The sequence below is a fragment of the Colias philodice genome, chromosome 30, assembly GCF_061535455.1.
Source record: "Colias philodice isolate Cphi_HAF_F1 chromosome 30, ilColPhil1 Martin Lab GWU primary, whole genome shotgun sequence".
NCBI classification, from domain to species: domain Eukaryota; kingdom Metazoa; phylum Arthropoda; class Insecta; order Lepidoptera; family Pieridae; genus Colias; species Colias philodice.
The window spans coordinates 3,955,920-3,976,192 of record NC_143115.1 but is presented as its reverse complement, the minus strand read 5'-3'; the positions used below and the strand labels follow the sequence as shown (position 1 = coordinate 3,976,192).

At 37.4% G+C, this 20,273-nt stretch overlaps 1 protein-coding gene across 1 annotated transcript; it reads left to right on the top strand.

Annotated features, from left to right (window-relative positions):
- The first annotated feature begins 1,894 nt into the window (after positions 1-1,894).
- On the top strand, positions 1,895-20,007 carry Lac (septate junction protein lachesin). The gene is made up of 10 exons (XM_089713450.1): positions 1,895-2,045; positions 3,558-3,676; positions 5,303-5,425; positions 5,971-6,127; positions 7,033-7,132; positions 14,965-15,121; positions 15,871-15,977; positions 16,783-16,922; positions 17,635-17,758; positions 18,446-20,007. Exons 1-10 carry the CDS (start codon positions 1,898-1,900, stop codon positions 18,465-18,467), a joined length of 1,197 nt encoding a protein of 398 aa, XP_089569576.1. The 5' UTR covers positions 1,895-1,897; the 3' UTR covers positions 18,468-20,007.
- Positions 20,008-20,273: the final 266 nt, after the last annotated feature.

Here is a 20,273-nt window from a genome sequence, read left to right as displayed (position 1 = left end):
AGCTTATTATGTATTTTACTGATACGTAAGCTTTATAACACTGCTAAGTATTATCAATATCTGTTCAGTGATTTTTGCGTGAAAGAGCAACTACTATACATCCATATTTCCGTAATCTATAATTAAATAATATGTGAATCAATAAATAAATAGTAAAATGGTAAGAATTAAAAGAGTGTATTAAAATGCAACTATAAAGTGAGTACTGGGATAGCTGGTCGAAATTCGACCAACTCATTCTAACTCACTCATACTGTCCGTATCGCCATGGAACACACTCGACACCCGCATTGTGCTGCGGGAACACGGTGTCTGTATATGTATGATGCTCAAGTCAATGCATACTACCTATATTAATAAAAAAATGTATTAGCATTGAATCGACTTTTAAATAGTAATTTTCTACCTCCGACTTATATAGTAGACCGTACTCTACTTTTGAGTATTAATGAGTGGATAACGATTGTGGTCATACAAACAAACAATTAAAAACGAGAATTTTAAATATATAGAGGAGATTATTAAGCTATTGCATAGCTTCTATCGCGGGCCTTGAGCGCGGGGACCGAATCTAGAAATTCCATAACGAAAAAACCTCACGCTCCATACTCCGACGGGCTCGGAGGTGTGGCTTGAAGGCATGCTATGCAATAGCTTTACCGCGGCAGTCCCCGAGTGCCACACGTCTTTTTTTTGTAGTTATGCTCAGATTTTTTTCATTATTAACATTATCATCAATACATCCTGTATATATGTAGTAAAAAAAAGCGTGTGTGCCGAGCACACGTGTCAGAAGTGAAACTTGTTTGGCAAGATTCAAATATACCAAAATCGTCGCCTTAGGTACTCCATGACGTCTCAAATCCTGTATAAATTGGTGTATGGGTCATGCAACCTCTTTTATCGGAAGTAGGTTAAATCCTAGAAATATCAGTTGATTTGGTCACAATGGTATTCATGTACTTAGTGAATATTATTAATTTATTACTTTGCTTTTGATAACAACAACAACAAATTTTTCAACAACAACAAGTTTTTTAATTTTATTTTGAAGATTATAACGCGTTACAATAATATTATGAAAACAATAATTGTTTGTAAGTTTGTTTGCAACGGAACTGGAAAAGTACGTAACCGATTTTAAACTTTATTTCGCCGCACTTTTACTATTTTATTTATAAAACGATTAAATATTATAAATTATAACTAACTTTATCTGTTATCACGATACTATAGTTAAAAAAAAATGTTGTGTGGTTTTATGAAACCACGGTAAAAGTGAAACTGTTCGAACGGTTCCGAACACTGCTTTGTGTAGCGCATGTCGCGTGACGGTCGGCTGCCGAGAAGGTATACCTACTCGGCAGCCGCGATACACGCGACATGCGCTACACAGACCAAAAAGTTTGAGACGATGTACCTAATAAAAGTTTCACTTTAAAAAACTGTTTTAGTCATGGTAACTATATACTAGGTATATCTCATAACAAAGCTAAGGTGTAGATAGTCAAAATGTGGCTAATTAGCCATTATTTCACTTCAGTTATCTTTTTTTCGCTCACGATATGTAGTTAAATCATAACAACTTATTAAATTAATCTTATTTTATGAATATTCGATTTTCAAAAACGACACAAAAGTGAGATGTTATGATTTAACTACGACTAGCGACATCTATGACCTCTCTTCTGTAAACTTTTATTATTATCATTGTGTGTGAATCGATAATTATTCATCGCTTTAAAAACCTACAATCTTCATAATTAATATGCCTATCCATAAAATAAGATTAATTTAATAAGTTGATTCAGCGTCCTATGCATTTTTAGTTTAAAAATAATTACTGTCGATATAAACCATAGACTATATAACGATCAAATTGACACACAAACGTCAAATGTCAAACACGGTCCACCGAACAACAATTTTGTTCAATCGACAATCAAAAATCGAAAGCGCTTGCAAGGTGTGGTGCGCTGTTGATAAAAAAATGGCGTGGTTTATTTTGAATTGTGTGGCGGTTGTTCTATGTTTAACTACTATAGGTGGGTTAATATTAGCGATTTACATCTTTAATCTTTGATATTTAAGTGTATTTTAGTTATTATGACATCGGATTTGAGTCTCGTTTAATTTTTTAGCGTAATTTAAGACGACACTCGACACACCCTGTTTACGTTGTTTTTTTTTTGTTTGCTTGCTTGAATTTCTTATTAAATGTAATAAAAATCACACTAGAAATGTCGTATTAACTTATATTTTAATATAAAATGTAAAATTGGTCTAGTAAATACGAAATCAATATTTACAAACATTTGGTGTTATTTTTCTAATATCGTACAAAATGTTGTTTTTCCTATTTTTACGTTAATATAAATATCTTCTAATGACAACAATGAGTACAAGACCGATATTTATTTATTTTTTCAGTTTAATTTTGTGTAATAGTGTATTGAAGGCAGATTATGATGCAAGAGCCTCTTTACTTTAAAGCTCAGATTATTTTCCCGGCACTATAACCACTCAAGTGCGGGAGCCATTTTGCAAAAATCGGGTCTTGTGCGAAACCGGCTCCCGGTGCCGCCGCAGTTGGGGTTTTTGGCGGTCCAATATTTTTTTAAAGTCGATTATCTCAGATTCCTTTATCAATAGCACATTTGCAAGTATGTATATTCATAGATAATAAAATAGTCTATGCCTTGTCAAAACATGGTAACATATAAATAAATAAAAACAACTTGTAAGTCAAAGCAAATGTACCCTTGTAATTTTTGTTACATTTTGTCTGCTAATAAAAAATTAAAACAGCTGTTCAGTGAGATTTTAATATTTATTGATCCTTTGTTACACTCTTCTTACGAGAAAATAAAAACATCATACCCTCCCATACATTTTTTTTACACATTCCTTGTTTATTTTTTTGTACAAAAAACTACCTACTCAATGTGTCATGAAAAGTGGGCCACTTAAATCATGTGGTTATGTTGTTATCTTGATTTATAGCTAGCCTGTTCTTTCCTTAACATGTCATATAAGTTAGAAAGAGGAAGGTTATTAGACCGTTTTATAAAGCGAACGCAAAACCCACGACTGTTGATCGACCGGGAGCCGGTCGCAACGCACAAGCCCCTGAATGTGGATCGACCGGCTCCCGGTCGTCCCGCACTTGAGTGGTTAAGCACTAACAACCCATCCTGGCACTATAAGAAATATCTAATTTCCTGTGTTTAACATAATATCTGTTTTTATCTTTTCATCAATTCATGTCATATATTAAAACAAACAGTTTCACTGCCTTCAATATTCTTATTCAATAATCCCTAACTGGACACAGAAAAAAACTATGTACCTAAATATAATGCGTACCTGACTATTAAAATAATACACAATGTTCAGTATGTGACAAAACTATAACAGTAATAAAACCTCCTTATTCAAAAAAAAAACAAAAGCTTCGGAAATTCAAACAGTATTTGTTTCCAGCCAGCAAACCACAACTTTCTTTACAACGAAAAAAAAAAAACTTTGCCGCCTAAATTGAATTTATTCTTTTTCAGCCAACTGTCAGCGAACTCCAACCATATCTCACATAACACAGGAACAGATTAGAGACATTGGCGGTCAAGTTGATCTTGACTGTTCTGTACATTATGGGCAAGACTATCCCGTGCTATGGGTAAGCTTCTTATAGTGTCTTCTAGGTTGAAAATAAAACAAATATAGCCTACAAGCTTTTTGCTGGTCAAAGGACCACAGGAATGATATGTTTCACCATAAAAAGTAGCCCATATTTAACTAGATAATATATAGTAGCTACCTACTTCTCTCTCCTAGGTTGCAAAAAAAAAAGAAAAAAAACCAATAGCTTCTTATCCCATACACTTTTATTTCTACATATTAATTTAATTCTCATGGGAATGAGATGTTATACCATGGTAAAAAATAGCCTATGTCTCACTCTAGTACAATAATCTATATATATAAAAATGAAACCCGTTTTCCTTGGTCACGGTATCACGCGTGAACGGGTGGACCGATTTCGACAATTCTTTTTTTATTATATTCCTTGAAGTACGAGGATGGTTCTTATGTAAAGAAAACGTAAATATGTACCACGGGCGAAGCCGGGGCGGACCGCTAGTGATATGATAAAACTGCTCTATTGTAAAGTGATTCTAAAGAAAGCATGTATGTAAAGTAAATGAAAACTAAAAATGTTTCAAGTAGCATACTTATTATAATTCAATTTAATTGTCACATCACACTAGAAAAATTGTTTAATCAATTTTGTATTAAAAATTCTGAGGATGACCGGTTTTGTTTTTCATTTCAGTTATTGTTATTGTTTTGACCTATGTTATTTTATTCAAAGGTGAACAAGACATGTAGAAAAACATAAATTCTTTGACATAGTTTGAAAAAACACAAAAAACTGCTTATATTTTAAACTATAATAGGTATAATATGTACTAAATTTAAAGTGTAAATGCACTCATGTTTGTTTCATTTCTCTTAATTTATTACATAAAACTAAACAAGGCAATTAAAAAATGTATATTCATAAGACATTTCTTTGTTTATATATATAGGTTTTAGCGATAAACTATGGCCTACTAAATTCTTAATAAACAACAACATAAAAACAAAGAACAACACATTATCAGAAGAGAAAGTCGGGGGTCAGCACTATCTTTGTTGATAAATTTATTAATATAATGAGGTTATAGTTTAGCAATAAGAAGTATTGGAATAAAATATGTTCTACCTAGCGTAAAAACAATTATAACACCTAACTCGTGTATGCATGACTGAGTGGTTAAAGCCACTGGCTTTAATTAAAGTAAAGAACAGAAAATAATATAAAATGTTCAATATTTACAAATATCATCAACCATAGGTAGCGTTTAGCTACTATTATGTATTCTGTGCCATAGGTTAAATAGGTATAGCTTTCTAATGTTAAAAAGTTTTCAATTTTGCATATTATTGCATAACAAAAACAATTCCACTGCTCCACTCATCGAAGGAAAACATTAAAATGCCTAAGAATTAAAAATTAAAATGCGATATAAAGATGTTTTTAAAGTTAAACATACGTAATACAAACCAAAATGACTAAACGAAAGTCAGGAATGAAATATAAGTAATCTGTTTTATGTATGAGAGTGAAATAACGCGCGCAACGGCCGTTGTTATTTTAAAATACAGTACACATTGATGATGAGATTCGTCATTGATTTTAATAAAAAATTTATCAATACTAGTTTATTTCACAGATTTGCTAATATATCTCTCTTTTCAGGTAAAATACGATCGTTTAAAGACAACAGAGTCCCTACCGCTCTCCACAAGTTCGGGTCTTATTATTCGGGACTCGAGGTTCTCTCTGCGATATGATGACGCGTCTGCTACTTATACTCTATCGGTAAGATATTTTAGAAGTTTTATTATAAAAAAAGCGTGTGTGTCGAGCACACGTGTCAGAAGTGAAACTTCTTTGGCAATATTCAAAGAAATCGCCTTACTCCATGGCGCGACCGTGAAATTTTACTCTCAACGCGGCTAAAGAACTTCAAAAACTCAGTAAAATCCATTGACATACAATAAACAACGAGACACTAAATCACACTTCAAATTTGTCCTAATCAAAACTCTGCCTACATGTGTATTTGGCAGAGTTTCGTTGTGAACGATACAATAATGAACATTACTGCTACGAAATAAGGTGTTAATTTCAATTAATATTTTATACAACGAAAATCTTTGGCATGATTCAAGGTACCAGAATCGTCGTCTTACTCCACTACGTAACGTATTACTATGACTTTAACCTTAACTACATTTGTTGCCTGAAATAAATGTATAAATAAATAAATAAAAAATAAATGACGCGACCATGAAATTTTACTCTCAACGCGGCTTATTGCACTTCAAAACGTATTATTTAACTAATTTATATCTCTTCCACAGATCAAAGACATCCAAGAAACGGACGCAGGATGGTACCAGTGTCAAGTGATTATAACAGTGAACAATAAAATAACAGCCGAGGTTGAGTTGCAAGTGCGAAGACCTCCCATAATATCTGATAATTCAACAAGGTCGATTGTTACCAGTGAAATGGAGAGTAAGTATGGGTTTTTATTTTAGGAATTAATTTAGGTAGTGATGTTTTGTTTGTAAATAATGGTGTTAGGTTTTTGAAAAATAAGTTTTGTTTCATTTACATTTAAAAAAAAGTGCAGCACACGTGTCAGAAGTGAAACTTCTTTGGCAAGATTTAAAGATGACGTGACATAATCATAATATAAAGTCAATGATCCTTTGAGTCCAGTGGCTTAATATTGTATGTGAATAGGAAATGTCAGGTTTTGGGCGCGAAATCGACATTATATTTGTTTTTATAATATTATTTTATGCTTTGTATTGTTACCTTTTTTGGGACTGAATTTTTTATAGTTTAGATTTCGAAATAAAGCACACAATTCACTAGTTGCACCCGTTATTTTATTATAAATTTTATCTTAATTACGAACCGGATATATTGATTGTATTTCAAAATGTAAACCATATACATAATTATAATTTGCATTTTTTCTACAAAATGGTATGATCGTGTTTAGGGATTTTAACACTTAAAATTATTGACTATCTATACATATAATAAATCTGTAGAAGGGTCAATTCTGTACATTGAAAATATTGAAAAAATAAATAGCAGGGGGTGTTACTGGATCGATACCAAACCCAAATATGTGATTAAAAAAATTTTTGTCTGTCTGTCTGTCTGTATGTGAAGGCATCACGTGAAAACTAACGGTTCGATTTCGATGAAACTTGGTATAATTATACCTTATTATCCTGGGCATAAAATAGGATACTTTTTATCCCGGAAAAATACGTAGAAAAAAATAAATCTTAATTTTTCTTAATTTTACCGCGCGGACGGAGTCGCGGGCGGAAGCTAGTTATGTATAAAGTTAATAGTTTTCTCGATAATTACTTATTTTTATTTAATTCTTATATATCCAGGCACTCAAATGGAATGCTACGCGGACGGTTTCCCGCCACCGAAGATATCATGGCGCCGTGAGAACAACGCCATCTTGCCGACTGGTGGCTCTATCTATCGGTAAGTTGTACATTTTAGTTATTAACAAAAGATATAAAACAAGGGCATCTTCGTATATCTTGTATCCACATAAGTTTCGAACTGAGGCGTTCAGGGGGAGCTTTAAGTACAATGCAACTAAATGCTGGAATAACTTGCCGCCTCCGTTTCGCAATATTCAATCGTTATCAACGTTTAGATTAAAGTACAAAAACTATCTTATTCAGACGCAGTTAGATCAGCATTAGTTGCATTGTAACCTCTTCTACCAACTAATCACTTTTAAGCTAGGATGGTGCCCTTCACTCGTCGAAACACTTTCCTTGGGTTCACGTCCATGGTTGTCAGTTTATATACCTATTGTAGCAGAATCCTTTTTAACTTTCATTGCTTTGTTTTATTTATATATTTATTTACCAATTTAGTGGTTCTACTTAATGTATTATGCATTAAATTCTTTTATATGTAATATATTATAATACGTGTATGTGTGTATATATATTATAGTATATTATTATGTCTATATTTTACATTATACTATTAATATTGTATTTATTTTCTTTTCTTTAATTAAAATATATTATGACGAAGTATTGCTCTCGGGGCTCACTGAAAATCGGTGCTGTGACGTTTTTTTTGTTTACGTCACAGATGTTCACCGAGTGATTTCCCCTTTTAATGGCATCATGCTTCACAGACTACACACTTCAATGTGTATTTTTAAGTATTGTAGTAAGTAAGTATTATAAGTATTGTATAAATTGCTTTGAATTATGTACGTGTGAGGCTATGTGCCATTAAATAAACGTTTTTTCTTTCTTTCTTTCTTTCTTTCTATTATTTTTATATGGCAACATGATTGAGCTGTCTATGTTATCGTATAGGAGCTAGCAACGTTGACAAGAGAGAATTTTAGTATAGTTGGTTCTTTGATATACTGTTTCTCTTCCTATTTCGGTTAGAGTCCGGGCTGTCTGGCTGGCCGCAGTGGTTGCGTTTATTAGTTCGCATCTTATTTGTACAGGAAAATATCCGTAATTTAAAGTCATTTATTAACGCGTAATTTTTAATCTTTTGCCTCAACATGCCTTTGCATGTTGATGTAATTTCACTTATTTCGATGACATTTTAATTATTTTGAAATAAAAAATGGCGTATGGCACCTATTTAACAACGAAAAAAATGTCTTGCAATAAAAAATTTTTGTCTGATGGATCTATCTAAAGGCAAAAGATAAAAAATTACGCGTTACTAAATGATTTTAAAGTTAAGTATATTTTCCTGTGCGCACTAATAAACGCAACCACTACCGCCAGCCAGACAGTCCGGTCTCTAACCGAAATAGCAAGAGAGACAGTATATCAAAAACCCAACTATACTAAAATGACTTTTTTTAAAACGTTAGTAGCTCCCGTACCATTATTGTTAATGTCGGCTGAAGGCCCTCTCTTAGTGGACTGTAGTGGTGTGGGGGTTTGCAAATAATACAAACAATTATTTCTTCATACGTAGAGGGCCAGGGTGCCGAGCCGGAGCGGAGTTATTCTTCTTGCTTTTCTGAAGCGCGGGTGGAACTGGAATGCCGTGACGCAACCGGTTTTGCGTCCATATTTATACTTTACGCGTTATCCCCTCCACTCCGGCTGGCCACGCCCCTTACCTCACTCTTTATTTCTCAAATATTTACTTATACATAAATTTACAGTTTTATTGTTTTTATTACAATCATTATAACATATTATTCTAATATAACATCCATAATGTACTCCGCCAGCGCCCCGTTTAGACTGCGCGCACAATTCTTTACAAATTTTCTTTTATACTACCCCGTCCCCCGCTTCAGGTGTATAAATATACTGCGGGGGACGGCGTGTGCGCTCAGTCGCGGACGTGACGCTGTCGCATGACGCAATACACAAATATCAATTAAATCCTAATATCACACAATTAAAATATTCATATAACATAAAGAAAGACATAAACATTCACTAATTCACATAATATACGGAAGACATAAACATTTACTAATATCATAAAACATTTTCAATCTACAATTAAACATCTACAATATTAAAACAAAATATAAACATTTTCTATTCTACTAAACATTCTTAACACAATAATAACCTTTCAGGCATAAGCCTTCATAAATCTTTATGCAATAGTGAATAGACAACACAAATAACTTTACGTACGAACTGTTCCTTATACTTTACTATACAGATAATCCTTCAGGCATAAGCCTTCAGGATTTTATACTGAACACTTATTTTACTTTACTAGACTAGTTAGATAGTTTGCTTTACAAAACATAAACTTTTCAATATAACTAGAACAAATTCGTATTTCTTTTCATACTAATTATTTTATAAGCCTTCAGGCGTAAGCCTTCAGGATTCTAACGTTATATTTACAATAAATTAGGTACTTTACGGTTTGTCGTGCACATTTCTCCCGCCGTCGCACTCTGCGATTTGAACTGGTAGCACGACGATCTTCTTGGTGGGCCGCCGGAGGATTCTGCCGCCGCTGGTCTCCACGAATGTGTGTATCTCTCTCTCAGCAGCGGGTTCGTAGTCATAGCAGCGTGGGATGCGGAGCGCGTCGAGATGCTGAATATTCGCCACCCAGTTTTCCCAGCGATGTTGTAGCGCGCCGGGAATGGGGTCATCCCAGCCGGTGTTGTACTTCCACGTATCTTGCATTATCCTTTTCGCCGGTGTGAGGATGGGCGCGATGAGGCCGAGTGGGTCGAAGACCGACATGATGAGACTGAGGGCTTCTCTCTTCGTAGGTGTTCGCTTATTTTCGATTATTTCCTGTGGTACACGTTTTGTGTTTACGCGAAAACCGATGTAGTCTTGTTTCACGTGCCAGAGTAGTCCCAATGTTCGCTCTGTCTCGCTCCCGCCGATCTCGACGGTGGTCGCCCCGGTGTTCGTAAAGTTTCTTATCGCGTTTTCATTGTTCGATGCCCACCCACGCAGCTCGAAGCCGGCGTATCGATGTATGCGATCGACGTGTGCCGTTATCTCCCTTGCTTCATCTTCGGACGCGTAGCTATGTATATAATCGTCCATGTAATGATTTTCTTGTATCGCGCGTGCGGCTGCCGGACTCTCGTGCGCGTGTTCTTGCGCGTTTCTATTCTTGATGTAGAGTGCGGTGCACGGTGATGAAGAGGCGCCGAAGATGAGCGATGTCATACGATATTCATCGGGCGGCCCGTCGTCGCGTCGATCGCCACGCCAGAGGAAGCGTAGCGCGTCACGGTCTTCTTCTATAATTTTTATCTGCATGAACATTTCCTTGATGTCGGCGGACACGGCGATTGGATGTTGACGGAACTTCATGATGACGGCAGGCAGAGATTGTAGCAGGTCGGGCCCGGGCAGCAGCATGTCGTTGAGAGAGCGGCCGTGAGACTTAGCGGCCGCGTCGTGCACCAGACGAATCTTTGCTTTGTCCGGGTTGATCACTGGAAAGTGCGGGAGGTACCACACTCTCCCGCCGGTAGGTGGAGTCTGCGCCCTCTCTGCGTAGCCGGACGAGAGTAGATTTTCTATTCTTTCTTCATATTGTTTCTTCAGCTCTCCGTCTTTGTCCAATTTCTTTTCTAATGTCTTCAATCTTTTCAATGTGTCGCCGTAGTTGTTCGGTGTATCTGCGGACTCGTCTCTCCATAGGAGTCCGGTTTCATATCGGCCGGACGGCAGGCGTTGACTTTTCTTTTCCAATATGTTGAGTGCCTGCTGCTCCGGGTCGCCGCGCTGTCTTTTGGGTTCGATGCCGATGGATTCTAATTCGAAGTATTTCTTCATCATATTTTCGAGTGTGTCAGATGACTTCTCCGCTTCCGAGAGATGAGAACAGAACAAAACTGGGTGCTGGTTCGAGGAGCGGCAGCCGTGCAGGACCCATCCTAATAATGTCTTCGAAGCGACGGGCTGATTCCTCTTGCCGTGCCGTAGTTTTCGCGTTATAATGAGCTCCCAGTTGTCTTGTCCTATCAGCAGCTTCGGTGTCGCATTTTCATACAGTAGGTCCTCTTGCAGGTCGTGCAGATGGTTGCAGCGGGCGATGTCACTCTCGCGGATGGACTGCGTGAATGCGTGGAGCTGGTGCACGGTGCGGGCGTTGTCTAATGCGTATTCTTTTTCTTCATGTCGTCCTCGTACTCGTGCCTTTACTCTCTTGCTGTATTCGTGATCATTCTCGTGCCCATTCACGCCTTGAATTGTGATGGACTCGCGTGGCCCGTCGAGACCCAGCTGCTCTGCAAGCGCCGTTTCAATGATGGTCACCGTGCTTCCTTCGTCGAGCAGCGCGTACGTGTCACATTTTCCTTTCGGTCCCATGATGGTGATGGGAGCGATCTTCAGATACGCGCGGCGGCGCGTAGGTTGCTCCGACGTAGCGCTGTTGATGTTAATCGCTGATACTAGGACTTTCTCTTCACTGGCTTGCGGTTGCGCTGTCTCTTCAATTTTCTTTTCCGCTGTCTTGGTATGGTGGAGCATCTTGTGGTGCTTCATGGTGCACCCGTTGAGGCCGCAAGGACGAGCGCGGCATGTTGCTCGTTGATGTTTGCTTCGAAGACAGCGGAAGCACACTCGATATTTCTTCGCTATTTCCCATCGTGTATTTACGTCGCTGTTCGTAAATTGTCGACACTCGACGAGTTTGTGCTCTCGCTCGCACATCGGGCATCTTGTTTCTCGCTCGCTCGCGTCGTTCGTTGCGTAGGCTCGCTCCGTCCTTTTCCTTGTTTCTGTATCTAATGGAGCGTAGCTGGAGCACTTGTCTGCTTCTTTATTCAGGAATTCTGCGAGCTTTTTCAGTAGCGGTGTCTTGTCGCGTTCGTCGGCAGCGAAGTCGTACCATTTATTCTTCATGATCGGCGTCAGCTTTTCCAGTACCTGCCGCAGCATTTCCGGGCTGTGCAGGTATTCTTGTTTTCTTAAAACTTCGACGGTGGCGACGATATTCGATATTTTATTTGCGAATATGCAGATGTCCCGCGGGTTGTCCGTTACTCGCGGCAGCGACTTGATTTTCTCCATTTCGCCCAGAACCAGCGCGTCTGGGCGGCCGAACCTCCTCTGCAGGGCTTCAATGATTTTCTCGGGTCCGGTGTGCGATATGAGTAGGGCGGTGACGGCTTCTAGGGCTGCTCCTTTCAGCGCCTTTCTCAATCGTGCGACGTTTTCCCCGTCGGTGAATCCTTCTTCAGTTTCTTCATACGATGCCTTGAATGATAGCCACTCGTGACTGGAGCCGGTGAACGTTGGCAGTTCACCGCCGTATCTTATTACTTTTCTTTGGCTTCTTGCGACTTCATTGAAGGCGGTTACAATTGCCGCAACTTCTGGTGACCGCGTGGGCGGGTATTTCTTCGGTTCCCGTGGCCCGTCGTCCTGTTCCTGGCGGGCCCCCCATCCTCGATCTTCCCTGTTGTCGGCGTTCTTCGCTGTGTAGCGTGGCGGTGAGAGCTGGCGAGTCGGGTTGGCGGCGGGTGGCAGTGGCTGGCTTAAATGTTGTTCCAACCACGACTCGACCCGTCGTTCCGGTTCGTAGTCCTCTTCTTCCTCTTCCGTTGTTGATTCCTCTTCAGCGCGTATTCTTTCTAGCCGCGCCTTTTCCAGTTCTGCTGCGGCCTTCGCTTGTTCCAGCTTCAGTTCGGCTAGGCGCTCTTTCACCTCCAACTCCGCGAGGAGTCTCTTGCGGGAGGCTACGGAGCGCCGCGACCGCACCTCTGATGCCTGGCGGAGCGTCTTCGAGCGGCGTGCTGGCGACCCGGCGGCGACGTTCGATGGCGCCGCGAGAGCGGCGTTTGTATTCAGGTGTACGTTGCTCGTCGGTGCCGCGGAGGCGGCGGTCGTCGGCGCGTCGGTGTTGTCGGCTGGCGCCGCGAAAGCGGCGTTTGTGTATCCCACGACGGGTGACGGTGCTGGCTGCAACTTGTCGACGGGCATGGTGCTCGGCGTAGCTGGCGTCGAGCTGCTCTTTTCTTCTGTCCTCGTCGTTCTCGTCGCGGTCGTGCAGGTCTCCGATGTCCCCGTAGTGTAGCTCGTTTCTCCCGACGTATTCGTAGACGACGTTCCTGTGGCGGTGGCGGTCGCTTCTGATGCTGATGGTGTTGTTCCTCTTCCGCTCCGGCTTCTCGTGTTCATTTTTCTTCTTATCCGGCTCGAAGCTGACCAATGTTAATGTCGGCTGAAGGCCCTCTCTTAGTGGACTGTAGTGGTGTGGGGGTTTGCAAATAATACAAACAATTATTTCTTCATACGTAGAGGGCCAGGGTGCCGAGCCGGAGCGGAGTTATTCTTCTTGCTTTTCTGAAGCGCGGGTGGAACTGGAATGCCGTGACGCAACCGGTTTTGCGTCCATATTTATACTTTACGCGTTATCCCCTCCACTCCGGCTGGCCACGCCCCTTACCTCACTCTTTATTTCTCAAATATTTACTTATACATAAATTTACAGTTTTATTGTTTTTATTACAATCATTATAACATATTATTCTAATATAACATCCATAATGTACTCCGCCAGCGCCCCGTTTAGACTGCGCGCACAATTCTTTACAAATTTTCTTTTATACTACCCCGTCCCCCGCTTCAGGTGTATAAATATACTGCGGGGGACGGCGTGTGCGCTCAGTCGCGGACGTGACGCTGTCGCATGACGCAATACACAAATATCAATTAAATCCTAATATCACACAATTAAAATATTCATATAACATAAAGAAAGACATAAACATTCACTAATTCACATAATATACGAAAGACATAAACATTTACTAATATCATAAAACATTTTCAATCTACAATTAAACATCTACAATATTAAAACAAAATATAAACATTTTCTATTCTACTAAACATTCTTAACACAATAATAACCTTTCAGGCATAAGCCTTCATAAATCTTTATGCAATAGTGAATAGACAACACAAATAACTTTACGTACGAACTGTTCCTTATACTTTACTATACAGATAATCCTTCAGGCATAAGCCTTCAGGATTTTATACTGAACACTTATTTTACTTTACTAGACTAGTTAGATAGTTTGCTTTACAAAACATAAACTTTTCAATATAACTAGAACAAATTCGTATTTCTTTTCATACTAATTATTTTATAAGCCTTCAGGCGTAAGCCTTCAGGATTCTAACGTTATATTTACAATAAATTAGGTACTTTACGGTTTGTCGTGCACAATTATGTTATACATTTATAAAGAATAGAAAAAATTCTATCACGAGGCGGGACTCGAACCTTTACTTTCGCGCCATTCCGGGGCGGATGCCTGACCAACTCAGCCACTCGTGACCCGCCAGAGCGATCGAATTTATTCTATTCTTTCAGTTTTATGTGTCTAAGGGACACACCGCGAAAATATCAAATTCTTCTTCACAATTAATAATAGTAGAATCCTTTTATTATGACTCCGGTTATATTGACCAACCGCGTATTATGACGTATTACACAGCAAAGTTTGGTTTTCATATAAATTCGATAAAATGATTTTGTTTATTGTAACCAATTTTTAATGAATTGTCCGGTTATACTCACCGAAATGAATTCTAAAACTTTCAACACTAATTTCTGTGTGGGAAAATTGTGACATCCGACAACACTTTTTTTGTTTGTTTTGAGTCTCAATGTGTAGGCATCTCTATTTTGTTTCTCTGTATTAAATACTAACAAGAACAGTAGATTGTTTGTTTTCTACAAAATGCTTTCTATGACGTCCGTTTATTATGACGTGTTTGATATTCCCCTTCAATGTTATTATAAACGGATTCCACTGTACTTATAAATTATTTTAATCTTTTTCCCAGGGGCAACATTCTAAAAATCCCCCGCGTGCACAAAGAAGACCGGGGCACATACTACTGCGTAGCTGAGAACGGTGTGGGCAAAGGGGCAAGGCGGAATATCAATTTGGAGGTCGAATTTGCCCCTGTTGTTACCGTGCCGAGGCCGAGGTTGGGGCAGGTGAGAGGAAATAATAAAAAAATAATGTGTGCGTGTACTAGAGTACACACGTAAGAAGTGAAACTTCTTTATGACCTTAAAAATGTCACGAGTATGGCGTAACGCAAAAATGTCACGCGTACGGCGTAACGTAAAAATGTCACGCGTACGGCGTAACGCAAAAATGTTACACTAAATTTTTGTCCAACGCCGATAAAGAAGTTTCACTTCAAAAATTAAAAAATAAAGCAAAAATTCGAAAAAAGGTTCGAAAAGTGAAACAAAATAAAACAATATTAGTTTGTATGAAACCGTGTCAAAAGCTTTTATTGTTCAATTTTTCACTCCTTGCATGTAATAAAGCTGAAGAGTTCGTTTGTTTGGTTGAACGCGTTAATCTCAGGAACGATTGGTGCAAATTAAGAAATTATTTTTGTTGAATAGTTTTATTTATTGAAGATGCTACAATAGAATGAAAACTAAATTGAAAAATGTTTGCAAAACTATCCCTATTGAAAACAGATTAAGTTTGCCAGCTAGTTTGTTTAAAATTTAGTTTATCATTGAAGTGAAATTTCCTTAGGCGCGTTGTGAGTAAAATTTCAAGGTCGCGTCATGGCATTTGGCAATACCATCACGTCATGCAGTAAGGTGACTTTGGTATCTTTGAATCTTGCCAAGGAAGTTTCACTTCTGACACGTGTGTCAACACACACGCTCTTTTTTTGTTAATATAGTTATTTATTATATTAAAAATATTAATTTTTCAGGCACTACAATACGATATGGACTTAGAGTGTCACGTTGAAGCGTACCCGCCGCCGGCCATTTCGTGGGTCAAAGATGAAGTGTTGCTGTCTAATAACCAGCATTATAGGTAATCTTAATATATATAAATCTCGTGTCACAATGTTTGTCCTCAATGGACTCCTAAACCACTTAACTAATAAAATTCGCACACCATGTGCAGTTCGATCCAACTTGAGAGATAGGATAGTTTAAACATGTAGGTACCACGGGCGAAGCCGGGGCGGACCGCTAGTGTATATATCTATATAAATGTTTGTCTGTCTGTATTAGTACGGTCCCCGATTAAAATAAAATTCATTTCCGTAGGACTTACCTCCGCCTACTGATATCCAATTAATCGGCATGTTTTTCTGAATACAAATTTCATTTCCTTTCCTACCAGGTTGCCTGGCAGAGATTGCTGTGGGGCAATAAGGCCGCCTAATGTGCAAAATATTTGTACCTTATTAGATTGTAATAGATTTCCTTACATTGTTTTGTACGATACAGTATTATAAATAAATAAAAAAAGACGTGTGTCACTCGGGGACTGCCGCGGTAAAGCTATTGCATGCTATGCCTTCAAGCCACACCTCCGCGCCCGTCCCCGTGGGGAGCGTGAGGTTTTTTCGTTACGGAATTTCTAGATTCGGTCCCCGCGCTCAAGGCCCGCGATAGAAGCTATGCAATAGCTTAAAAACGTTCGGTAGTCACTTCCTAGGGTATGGAGGGGTAGCTATGACGTATCAAAGATGGCGGTCGGGTCATTTGGCCATTTTCTATTATGGTTGTTCAGATACAAATGACCCCATATTATCTGTCAGTATCTCCCGGCCTATAATATTTCCCATTATTTTTAGATTTTCTACATAAAAAATACTATTTTTTCGCAGAATATCCCATTTCGCGACAGCCGACGAGTTCACAGACACTACACTACGAGTTATCACTATAGAAAAACGGCAATACGGTTTATTCACTTGCAAGGCGCAGAACAAGTTGGGCAGAGACGAGGGCAAGGTCGAGCTGTTCGGTATGTATGGGGAGACGGATAGACGAAAAAAATGGGGGGGGGAGATTTTTTGTAAGAGACTTGAGTTGTAGATTTTTTTATTACAAACTAAGGCATAAGAATTTTGAATATATTGTTTTGATGTAGTTCTTTTAAATTGTGAATGAGTTAAATTGAATCGTGATTGGTTGGGATAGTATTTTTTTTATGAATTGTGTAGTTAGTTGAATTATAGCATGTATGGTATAAATAAAATGTTATTATTCTTGAGTCGAGTAGAGCATACAGCAGCATTTATAGCGTAGAATATGAGGTATAGTAGTCCCATGCATATCCAGTAAGGTAGGCAACGCATTTGATAGTAATTATATTAGATTTTACGTTTTGAGGTGAAAATTTTCAATGATGATGATTTTTTTTTTGAACTGAAAACTTCTTTAGCGGCGTTGAGCTCTTTTTCTATAATGGGTATAAAATCTTAAACTCGCGTCAGGACACGTGACCTGATCGAAAAAGCGTAAGACGGATACCATTCCAAAATATCAAACATGCTCAACGTTAATAATCAAGTTTTCACTTCTGCCGGCACTCCCCCAGTGCAACCCGTCTTTTTTTTATTATACTATATTTTTTCGTTCAAGTCGCTTGGTTTTTTTTTTCATAATTTGATTTATTTAATATGATTGCCGATTTTTCGCATGTAAGCATGTCTGTATGTCTGTTTGTTACGTAGAAACGATAATACCGGTATGCCCGCCGGCCTGTGGGCAAGCCCGCTACGGTGCGGCGGCAAGCCTAGCGCCCGGTGCGGAGACGCTCGCGCTACTGCTCGCTGCGTACGTGTGCTACGCTTTTAGGTGAGTGACGTGTTCTTTTTTTGAATTTTAAGTTTTTTTTTGTTGGTGGCCAGTGGAAGTTGAATATATATATTTTTTTTTAATTAAAAAATAGTGGTGGGTTCAGTTGTGAGTCGCCAGTTAACGACTTTTTTTTTCTTAAATCGTGTTTATAATTTTTTTAAGTAACTCAATATTATAATGGCCGGCGCAATGGCGGAGCCCAGCGCAGTGCACTGTCAAACTATTATCGACATTGTCGTCACTAAAATAATGTGTTTCTTTTCAGCTAGTTTTAAGATTTAATTATTTTTACAGTTGGTTTTACTTTTGTAGTTGGTTTTATGAAGAATGATTCAGGTTGAGCATGTACTCATTTTTGAATGTTTTAGTGCATATGAAGCATAATAGAAAATAGTAATAGTAGAATATTAGTGTTGAATTAGTTAGTAGATAATTTTATTTTGACATGTTATAAAAGTATGGATTCATCAAAATATTACTGGAGCATTACATAAATAAATGGCAAATACATTTACATATTTACAAGTACGATTATTATGTTATTTTGCAAAAATTGACTATTTCAGTTACTAATGTTTTTACTTGTTGTGCAGCTCAACATATTTCAGCACCCTAACAAAGCTCGTCATATAATTAAGAACACAAAAGCAATAGAGTCTCTAATAACTATTTTTAACATTCCAGAGTCGCCAATACCAGACATTAATTATTCAGGACTACGCCTCGATCCGCTCGTTTATGGGAATCACGCAGACAAACATATCAACAACATATCTATTATATATTTTATATGTATGACGTATCTACTTGAGCTCTTTTGAGATGGAAAATTGAGTGTAATTTAATTATTTACATTTAGTTTCTGAACATTTGACTTTTGAGTTGTATTTGAGTTTCTCAAGTGTTGATTTATTTTGAGTGTCAACTCAATTATTATATTAGTAATAATTGAGTTTGGCGTTTTTTATCAACATGAACTTAATAATTATGAGTTGACATTACTTTTGAGCTAGTAATTGAGTTTAAGTATTTGATAGTTCGTCAATTTTAATGTTTAAATTGGTTCGAGTACGTTGAATAATTTTAAAATTTATTTTATTTTAAATATTGTATTAACATAATGCCAATGACATATAAAAATGTATTGAAAGTATTAAAATTTTCCACAGTGACTTTTATGATGACTTAAAAATAAATTGAAGATATAAATAAATTAAATGCTGTTATTTATTGACAAAAATAATTAATTGGTATACATGTAATTTCAATAAAATAAAAAATAATAATGATATGGCACTTATAGTGACTGCATTGCAACTATGGCTAAAAATGAAATGTTTAACTGCCTGGATGAATTTCTTTCACAAAAGATAAACAATAATGTATGTAATACATACTATAAAAAATAGCTTTACACATATATTTAAAGCACAAACAGATAATTTCATAATTTTTGATTACAAACTATAATATATTATATTTAAACAACAAAATAATACATATATACATATATAAAATGATTTTTATGTATAAAAAAGGCAGCTAATACATGGCTCAATTTTAAATGTATAAATAACCCGAGTTTTTTAAGGTATTCAAAATCATGCTATCTTGATTGCACGTATTCCCACACATAGTAAAAGAAATCGATCAAGTGCGAGTTGGACTCTCGAAAATAAGGGTTCCGTACAAATAAACAAAAAAAAACGGTAAAAAATGTTAACCAATCCAATTAAAGACCATACAAACCGTTGCTTAATCTTGCTTTTTCTTTGTTGTTATATCGACAACAGAAATAAATCTTCTCCGGATATTGTAACCATATAACTAAGCCGGTTCATGAGATATAGCCTGACGGATAGACAAACAGGCTTAGTAACAGTTTAACAAGAAAGAGAAGGAAATACTGTGTAAGCGAGATAGCAAGAATATGAAACCTGAAGTAAAATGGGTTATTTCTTGAGCCTAAGAATCAATGTACAAATTTTGATGATGTTTCGAATATAGTGTAGATTGAACCTCGATATATTTAGCGTGTAATTTTATATTTTTGTATAATTAGTAGAAATAAGATTCCCACTAGAAATTATTGCGGGTAGAATAAAATATCTAACTATGCGATCCAATTAAGAATAGGAACGTCAATGACCTTTATAATTGTGTCAAATGCAATTTTAAAAATTATTTTTTAACAAAAACTATAATGAAGCGCCTTCAAATGACCGTTAAAAACAAAAAAAAAACAACAGTTGAATTATTGAGAACCTTCTTTTTTTGAAATAGGTTGAAAATCGATTCACTTAGAAATCCTCTTTTACATACAAATCTTTTAATGCATTTCAATGCCTGTGTATTGTATTTATCTCATAACATCTAATATTAATAACTAACTTTAAGTTAGATTATGTGACGTCATAGGAGTAAATTCGTTCTAATTTACACCTATGACCAGAGGCGGCTCGCCCTAAGGAGCGCTGGTGCAGTGAACTCCCATAAATAATTATAATAAAAT